Source organism: Triplophysa rosa, linkage group LG13 (genome assembly GCF_024868665.1).
Source record: "Triplophysa rosa linkage group LG13, Trosa_1v2, whole genome shotgun sequence".
Lineage (NCBI taxonomy): Eukaryota > Metazoa > Chordata > Actinopteri > Cypriniformes > Nemacheilidae > Triplophysa > Triplophysa rosa.
This window is the reverse complement of record NC_079902.1, coordinates 22562256-22572172: the sequence shown is the minus strand read 5'-3', so window position 1 is coordinate 22572172 and position 9917 is coordinate 22562256. Positions and strand designations below refer to the sequence as shown.

Below are 9917 nucleotides of genomic sequence, written 5' to 3'. Positions count from 1 at the left end.
GAAAAGAAAAGGGAGAGAGAGAGAGAGAGAGAGAGAGAGAGAGAGAGAGAGAGAGAGAGAGAGAGAGATACTGGTCAAATGTAACATTGGTCACATTTTGTATAATCCAGGGATTAAGTTTTGCTGCCATCCTCTCTTATATTCAGACCAATTTCAAATATTAATAATCATAATCTGCACTGGTCATCAAAATGTTAGGGCACATCAAAAGGCCACAGAGAGATTGAAAGTGTCTTTTATATGACATAGTACAATATACACACATTACATTAATAAACATTACGTAGAACAGGTCAGTTTATCACAAATATAGAATAACAAACTAAAAAGAAGTTCAAACGAAATAAATACAAACAGCACATCACCACGCTATCTACTTAAGAGTAAAACAAAGCCACTTCAAGTTTACAGTCTTTTATTAATTATTAAATAAAAAGTCATGGTGCTTGATCTTGACACTTAATGATCTTGTTTTATTTCTGTTTCACATTGTTTAAGCATTGCTGACATTAAGCATTATCACTAACAATACAGACAAACTACGGCGTATTTATGAACTAGATGCGTGACACACCTTTGTGTATGTGTGTCTGAGAATAACTTTTTTTTCATGCCCGTTGAGATTGCATGAAGGCATTGTGGACAGCAGAGGGAGTGATTGGATAGCGTGTGATATCATCAAGGGTGGGGCTGTGGATATTTATTTGACAGAATACATAATATCAATACTGTCAAATACGCCGATGTAGATTACATACAGCGTACATATGCTGTGATAACTATTGGTTGTACTACGATTAAAATAGATTATGAAATGTGACACCATGAACAGAAAAACTGTATATTTCGTACAAAAACGTAACGTGTAGACTAGACAATTTATCTGACAAACAGGGTTTTCTTAGAGAACAAAGTATGGTTGTATAGGCATCTGTATATATGTGTGTAATGTTCATTATGCATATACTGGAGAAAGAGAGAAATGTGTGAGAGAAAAAAGGGGGAGGGGGTGATGTTGTCAGGCAGCAGAAGCACCCGCTCTGCAGAGCACGCCTGTTGCCATGGAAACGGCATTAAAGTAGGAGGAGGCTTTTCTGAGACCCCATTCTGCTTGGAGAGAGAACTACAGAACAATTTTTCTAAATAGCAATGAATAATATGTCATAGCTTATTAATATTAACTTTAAAAGGAGCCATTAATAAGACAGAATAATGAAGAATTATAATGAGTCTGTGACACACACACGTGTGCTGGAGAGCAGGTCTACGGGTGTAGTGGTCATTATAGTTTAACTCACATCACCTCCCCCACAGAAACACAACAGATGCTGCCAACACATCATCCTGCGCATTACACTCTACTATACTACACCTGTGATGTTGTGATATTAAAACAAATCACATCAAATCAATACTGGATTAACCTCAAAAACATGTATTTTCCCTGCTATGGCAGTAAATGGGGGATAAGATCTGACATTCTTCCAAATATCTTCGTGTGTGTTCAGCAGAACAAAGAAATGTATACAGGTTTGGAACAATGACAGAGTTTTCATTTTTGGGGGAACTATCCCTTTAACAGTGATATATTTTAACATACTTATACACTGTAACCTAGTTTGTGTGTTGACTGAAGAAGCTCTGATTAAACAGCAAGTGACCATAGATATACTATGAGCTGTCTAAAGATTCACTCTACATCTTAAGAAAGTGAATCTAAGAGGATTTACAACATCATTCTAAAAAACCTGAGACTGACACAAGAAACTACAAGATCTCAGACACAGATACAGATTCAAATGTTTCCTTCAATATCAGACAAACTTTTTTCACTCCTGGCTGTAATGTCTACATCTTTCACATGTTCTAATTGCAACTGGAACGAGACCAAGATGTTTCAGATTAAATCCTGTGTTGTTTTAATCAATTTTTAATCAAAAGGAAACAAATTCTGCCATATGTTAATGTTAAGCGAACAGATGCCATCAAACAAACACACACAACTACGACTGATATCTTAAGAAAGATGAACCTCCGAGTGTATTTTAGTCCGAATAAAGTTTAATAATTATTTTTTTACACGATTGCTCAGACAGCAATAGGACAGGGGTGGGCCGGGTGATCTTTCAGTAAGAAGAAGAGAAACTACATCAGACACATTCACCCAATCCAATCTGCACATGATAGAGATGGCTTTAATCCGTTAATGTTTTACTCATGGTAGAAATGTTTACCGCAGAACAAAAACCTTTCAGTAAACATCATGAATGTGACAGCATCCTGTCCACGAAACTCCACAACAGACTGAATGTCTTGAACTGTTTTGGATTTGGTTTAGACGTGACGTCTGGCAGCTGCGCTCAAACTCAATCGTCTCTAATTCACTTTCCTCTTAAAATCCCGAAGAAAGCATTAGACCCACAAATCAGAAAAATCCCTTCAGAAAGAGAAAAAAGACAACTGGAAGCAATCTAGGCTCACAATTTAAAACAATCACACGCAACCAAATAAAAAAAAATACTAAAATAACTTGTTAACTGTGTTGAACAGACGATGTCGACTAGACATTACTGCAGATTTAACGCGCACAACCTCACAATAAAGAAACAAAAATGCATTTAACAATAATGTCCTATTAAACTAGATACAACTGAGCAACTTAAACTCTTCTGAAATCACACAAGAATAAACACTCATAGCCTCCATTGGAAACCCAGAAACGTGTAAAAAATGTGTGATTATATACTATATTTATACAAATGTGTGTACACTTCATCTAATGTACAGGTTTAAGTTTGTCATTTTCATCTTTTTTTTGCCTTGAATTTTTCCCTGCTAGTTCACCAATCCATATTGGGCCACAGGCAGGGTAGTGAAAACAAGTCTAAAGTGAATAAGAACTGATGATATGAGCCTATATAAACAACAACAACAAAAAACAGGAGAAAATAAGTATAGATGAGAGAAAGTGATTTGTTCGGGCAGAGTAAGAAGCTATTACATGCATGAACGAATCTAATCCAGTTCAATCCTATAAATAGGCCTTTTAAGTAATAAGACAGAAGCATCTTGGAATTAAACAGCTTTTGCAGATGCACCGGCCAGTCACATGATCCAAGAGCTCTGATTGGCCCCCCACACACATTGCAACCGCTATATTATTACTTGATTGGTTAAACACACCTCTGTTAGATGCTCCAGGCCGATCTGATTGGCCGAGGTGTTGCCGTGCGCAGCTCTGTGATGATTGAAGCAAATGTACTTTTACCTGACCCTCTGGAGAATATTCATCCAATCAAGTGAATGTATCGATTTGCGCTCAGGCCAGTTTTGTTCACAGATTTACGGGCCACACCCTCCGACAAACTAGACACAAGCAGAGTGATTTCACGAGGACAGATGACGCTTAAATCTCCCACACGCACACACTGCCGTAAATGGGTCACCACCTACTAAAACCAAATCAATTCTAACACACTAACACACACTATGATATAAAGATGAATTGTTTATTGACAAACACTGACCAAGTGTAAACTGGTGGATGTGTTGTGTGTATTACAGCTAGTGGGTGAAGACACAGACGCACACCACTGAAAGACAGAAAATAATTACACTTATTAGCCAGCAGGTGGAGATTCTCATTTATGAGTCAGTTGTAAAACAAAGAAACGCGCGCGCGCACACACACAAACACACACGCACGCACGCACGCACGCACACGCACACGCACACGCACGCACACACACACACACACAGATTCCTCTCACACTGTGTCAGAGGAAATGAAAATGCAGCTCTCATATTGTAAGCAGCTCAGAAACGTCAGACAGATCTGATAACAGAACACACCAGTGTACTGTAGTATCTGACTATGCAGCAATATCAAATACAATCAGTTCAGGATTTAGAAAGAAATTTAGTATTTTGTTAATCATTTTTATGAGTTGTATATTCCTTGATGTCTAAAACAAATAATTTGTCAGATTTAACTCGATTCTGTTTCTGACACGTTTTATACCATTTTGTAGTAAATAGGTGTGATCAGTGACCTACGAGTATTTGAAAGATGTCTCAAAGCAAAAGGACGTAAAGGACATATTTAACTATAGCTAAAGCTAGCTGTATCACATATTATGGGATGCAACATTAAGCACACACAAATACATGCATTGACCTCAAACCTATTTGATGTCCTGCGAAATCGACACAGAAAATATCTTACACCCTTCATGTGCTTTTGTGTGTGGACATACTGGCGTGTACACTTCTGGATAATGTGTGTGTAAATGTTCACGTGTATGTGTGTGAATGTGGATACATAGACTGAGTAGAGCCGCAGGCATGCGTGTATGTGGGGGTTGGACTACTGCAGGATGACATCAGCAAGAACGCATATGGGACATATTGTGTGGACAGAAACAGAATCCAATGTTCCCAAAAGTTCTATTCTATATTGGTCTTTCTCGCATGCATGCACACACACACACACACACACACACACACACACTGAACATCATCTTTCACTCTCCTCATCAAAACTTTATTTCTCTTGGCATCTTGAATTATTTAAAATCTCCACACTCATACAACGCTACAATTATATAAATCTACTTTTTAAAAACTTCTTACCCTGAGTGTGCTCTGGGGAAACGCCAAACGCAAGGAGGGCATGAGGAGAGAAAAGGAAAGAGAGAGAGAGAGAGAGAGAGAGAGAGACAGAGAAGGTTAGTGTTTGTCATTGGTGTCCTGCTGCAATATCTTGCATTGCGCACATTTTCAAAATGTTTGGTTTGGAAACCAGCACAGAAACAGCTGTGAGGTCAGACTGCGCTGGGTCCAGCTGCAAAACAAAACAGATTTAGTGTCTCGCTGTGGAATATACAGTACATTTAAAATTTTCATTAAACAAAAGATTACATTTATACTCGTAAATTGAGAGATGCTTTCATCCCAAAGAGATCATATGTAATCAATATGTGTGATCACTGGGAACTGAACCCAACTTCTATACTTTACCAGATGGGAACATCTGAATAAGCGGAAGCAACTAATCCGAGTAAAAAAATACAAGTAATGCCTCCATACAAAGTTTTCATTATTAGATATTAAAATCGTACAATAGCAGAGCAGAATTGCAGCGTCGCACAAGGAACTCACTCCAGCTCACCAGCAGAACCAACACTAAAACCATAAGATGTCCAATATTCTTTCAGAACCAGAACATTACATTCTTTAACTGACAGGATTTCAGTTTCTAGCCCCATAGACACTAAACTCCACTAAACCATTTACACATCTCATACAAACCAAACCCACAGCAGTGATCAAAACACCTTCAACTCAAACCATAAAATGAAACATAACACGGAGAGACCGGACACTGAACAAATGCAGCAACAATAAAACCTATTTTTCAATGAATATGTGTTAAAAATACACACATCACATTTGAAATGTATCAACGGTGTCTTACAATTTAGTGTAAATATTTACAATCTTCGTCTCATTTACAATTTTAATCTACCAGCATGCCAAGTCACACATTGTTAGTGTCTACTGAAAACATCAATAACTATTTTGAATCAAATGTAGAATATTCTATGTAGCGTACTTATTCATGAATATGTTTTAATTGCAAATATGTTTTGTGATACAAAAAAGAACTTGTTTAATCACAGCAATTATGTAACATTTTACCATCAGCACAGAATCCATTCAGATCATCATATAAACATCCCAAACAATTGTCTAATAAATTTAAAACTAAAGTACTGAGAGTAAGGGAGATTAAAGGGGTCATTGGGGAGTTAAAAAGTCAGGATCATTACATCTTTAGCTTCAGACGACTGTGCAGAACACACCCAAATTTTACACTATGCTTGCCGACAGTCAAAGCACATGGACTTGTACACTTATACTTACAATTATAAGAGAGGATAAAAAGGGGACACGCAAACAAAAACATTTACTATTAACTTGGCAGAACAGTAATCTCAACTAAAAGGTAAAGTTTTGACTAAAAAAATACGTCTAAACATATCTTTGTTTTAAATTGTCTTTAAATCACATGTACATTATATGTATTCATTTATACCAGACACATTTCAAAGGGACTTTTCACATAAAAAACAAACATTTTCATTTAAATTTAAATAATGAAACTAAGCCAGAATTTTGAGCCTCCCTCTATACAGTATGTGTTCTCTCAATCGCAAAATTTGCCACTGACAGAAAATGATCTTTACATTGTAACCTGCAGTGACTTCCTAAAACAAAGCTAAAGGAAAAAAAATACATAATCAATATACTTGTAAATTATTCAGTGAGTACAAAATACAGATTGAAGACAATAGCGAAATAAATGTTGAAAAACAATGATGGAAAGAAAGATGAAAAATGAAAAGGTTGAGTAATAAAAAAGGTGGAAAGGAAGATGTATATTGCAGCATGGCAAGAACTAAAGACAAAGAGTGAGGAGAAAACTAAAGGTGACCACAGCAGAATGAAAGAATGGAGTTAGCGAGGGAGTCCGTGAGAGGAGGAACAATAAGAGAATATTAAATATGTGTTAAAAAGGTGGAGAAAGACAGCTAGAGAGAGAAAGAGGGAGGGCGGGAGAGAGAGAGAGAGAGAGAGAGAGAGAGGGGAAAGAGTAGGAGGTTAAGAAAAACTACAGAGATATAGACTAGGGGGAGAGAAGAATAAAAGGAGACGCATGGGGAGAGAAGAGAAAAGGAGCGCATGAGAACCAAATCAGGCAGCAGTGAATGAAGAGAGTGAATAAATTAGTGTTAATTGTTACAGTTTTTAGATGCTCCCAAAAGACTCAAAGAGAAAGTGTGTGTTCAAGCGAGTATGGGAATAGCAGGTGCTTTGCATGCTGGGAAAAGTTCTCTTCCCCTTCAGATAGCTATAAAACTAATGACTTTTCTATGTAATCCCATCAGAAGGCTCGTAGTTGGATTAGTGTCCCTGCGGTTATCCGGACAGGTTTAATCCAACAGAAGAGCACACATTAACACCACAGAAACTATGACACCAGATTCACCTCATTACACCTGAGATTTACAATGCAATTCAACTCAAATTCAGCCAAACACACAAACAACAGTCACAACTTTATCAAACAACTGGTCATAGCAAACCTGTTTTCTAATGACAGCCCAAGTTCCTTAATCACGGTTTTGATACGCTGCATGCTCATTATTGTGTACTAAACAGATTTCTATCTTCTTGCAAACGATTAAAATAACACTGACAGTATTTAAGGATTACTGTCTATCTTACCGAGCTATCTTAATATGATATTCATCTGATAGCACAATAAAACTTAAAACATTTAAAACGCTCACACATTCATGTATTTAAAAACAAGCGAACTAAAGTCAGACTGAAACATATTAGACATGTTATCAAGTCTCTGTGCTTTAAAACAAACAGCTTCTCACTTATTTCATTTTCTGTCTTATTGTAATGAGCATAAACACTTTGACTCCAGTCAAGTCAGTTCCATTCAAGTCATTTTCCATTACATACCAACACTAAGAATGTCAATGCATTCAGACATACAAAGAACTCAAATGTGTCTTTAAAACTAAATCTCAGAATGTTCAACTTCATGCATCAAAAATATTAAAGCTTCAATTCCAAAACTAATTACTGCACATTGCACATTGATTTCTCAGATGAAAGTTTGTATGTGCTACCGATGTTAAACACATTGAACAAGTAAATGCTTCCTCTGTAATTGCTCACCAGTTTCAGCATGAAGACCTCATAAATGACACACAACTGACTTTTGAGCAGGACGGTCAATAACAACAGTTCTGGAGATTCACAATCATCAAACACACAGACACAGAAAACACAGAGATATCCATTTTAAGGCCAGTCATTCTTATTGCTTCAATATTTAATATGAAATGTGTCTCTTTAAATCTTTAATTCATCAGTTTCACAGAAAACTAAAATATTAGTTCTAGTTTACCATGTGGGTGCAGCTTCTTATGAAGCGTAAAACAGGCAAATAAGTACATAGCATCACCATGGCAGTATTCACTGGTTGATCAAGAATCTCTGGGATAGAAAGAGTGAAATAATGTTATGTCCTGAACCCACAAACAGAGCAGTGACAACTCATTCTCAGCTCAGCTATACAGGCACACGCCGCTGGTTACCCTTCAGAAAAGGTCACTGACAAGTCTACTCCCATCACACACAATTCAACATTGCAAACGATAACAGCATTATCATCTGCATTACTATAAAAATCAATTCAACTGAAATGTGGTCACGGTTCACATACAAAATGGTGCTATAGCACCAGTGGTGGACAGTAACGAAGTAAATTTGCCTGAGTACTGTACTTAAGTACACTTTTTGAGTATCTGTACTTTACTTGAGTATTGTTTTTTCTGAGTACTTGTACTTTAACTTCACTACATTTGAAAGACAAATATCATACTTTTTACTCCACTACATTTATAAAAAGGTCCAAAAGTAGAAAATGGTTTCTATGCAGCGGGTTTCCTGTGTGCGCAATTTATCTGGCTTGCGATCTGCCAGGACCTTTTACTTTTGCCAAGTATTTCAGTTTTTCTAAGCTCGCAGTTTTCCGGCAAGATTTGAATGGCCATTTGGCGGATTTTTTAGAGCAAATCTGGCAACTCTGGGATCTTCCCCGCTAAACTAATGTAAATGTAGGCTCTGCTACACCATTGATAGCGCTCTAAAAAGGCAAATAGAACAATAACAGAGGAAAAAGGCACATGTTAAAGTGTGGTGTAATCATCTGTGGGTTACGATCAGTCAAAGATCGTTGAAACATTGTCATGAAAATGATCGACACAACGGCTAAACGGTAAATAAGCATCACATACACCTTGAGCTACACGTGCGTGTTAACTTCTGATCTGCTGCTGTATCATTTAAAGCGATTTGGAAAATGAATGATGTTTTTACTGAAGTAACTATAGTTGAAGTATTCCTGTTGAAATAAAAACAATAGAACCCTGCCCAAAATACAACAGAAAATGTAATGGATTTAATGGTTATAATGGGAATTGTACTATGGGTTGTCTACTTGTATGTGATGGATTCTATTGGTGGGATGGTAAATCCTATTGAAATAAAACCAAAAACACACTACAAAGAGGAATTTAATTTAAAAATCTCATTCTAATTCAAAAATTCATTGTTTTTTTTCAGCAGGGATGGTATTTGCAGTAAAACCACAGTATCCACAAATTGACCATTTTCTATATATAGGAACCATACTTAATTAATAATCTTTAGTAAAACCACAGCAACTAAAAATACCATAGTTCATTATACTATAGTTTACAGTATGTTTGTAGTTAAATTGGTAATACAAATGGTAATAAATCCAGCAAACACATGGCTTCTACACTTTACTATTTACAAGAACCTTACTACTTACTGGTAAATTGCTGCTAAAACTGGTAAAGGGAATATACAAAATAAAAGAACACTGCTCAAAAATACATATAGGCCTAGGGGGCTAATGAGGATAATTAGGCTAAATGATCATACAGGATTATATCTAAACTAAACATATATGTGCTAAACATATAAAGCTCTTAAAGGAGTTGCTCACTGCAAAATTTGCCCCCATTGACTTTCCATAGTAGGAATAAAAATGACTATGGAAAGTCAATGGGGGCAAATTTTGAAGTGAACTACTCCTTTAATACAACTGATACTGTGAGCTACTCAGTGTTTTCAGTAGGTTGCTTCAGAGGCACAAGGTATACGACAATAAAACAATGCACAGCTGACATAAAGGAAATTTACTTTTAATACTTGAGTACTTTTTAAAGCACGTACTTCTGTACTTTTACTCAAGTAAGAATCTGTCTTTACAACTTTGACTTGTAGTGGAGTAATATTTGACC

The 9917-nt window shown here is 36.5% G+C and overlaps 1 protein-coding gene across 16 annotated transcripts in view; it reads right to left on the bottom strand.

Annotated features, from left to right (window-relative positions):
* Nucleotides 1-9917, bottom strand: part of LOC130563558 (protocadherin alpha-C2-like) — a 156046-nt gene that overhangs the window by 88363 nt on the left and 57766 nt on the right. For 8 of the 16 annotated variants that reach the window (XM_057349166.1, XM_057349153.1, XM_057349167.1 and 5 more), the window contains one exon: nt 4633-4644. The exons of 4 other annotated variants lie outside the window; for them this stretch is intronic. In XM_057349166.1, the coding sequence (XP_057205149.1) occupies nt 4633-4644 (12 nt within the window). Of the gene's footprint in view, nt 1-3527; nt 3594-4632; nt 4645-9917 lie in introns of all 16 variants that reach the window. 4 more of the 16 variants (XM_057349152.1, XM_057349158.1, XM_057349156.1 and 1 more) reach the window with 1 other exon arrangement.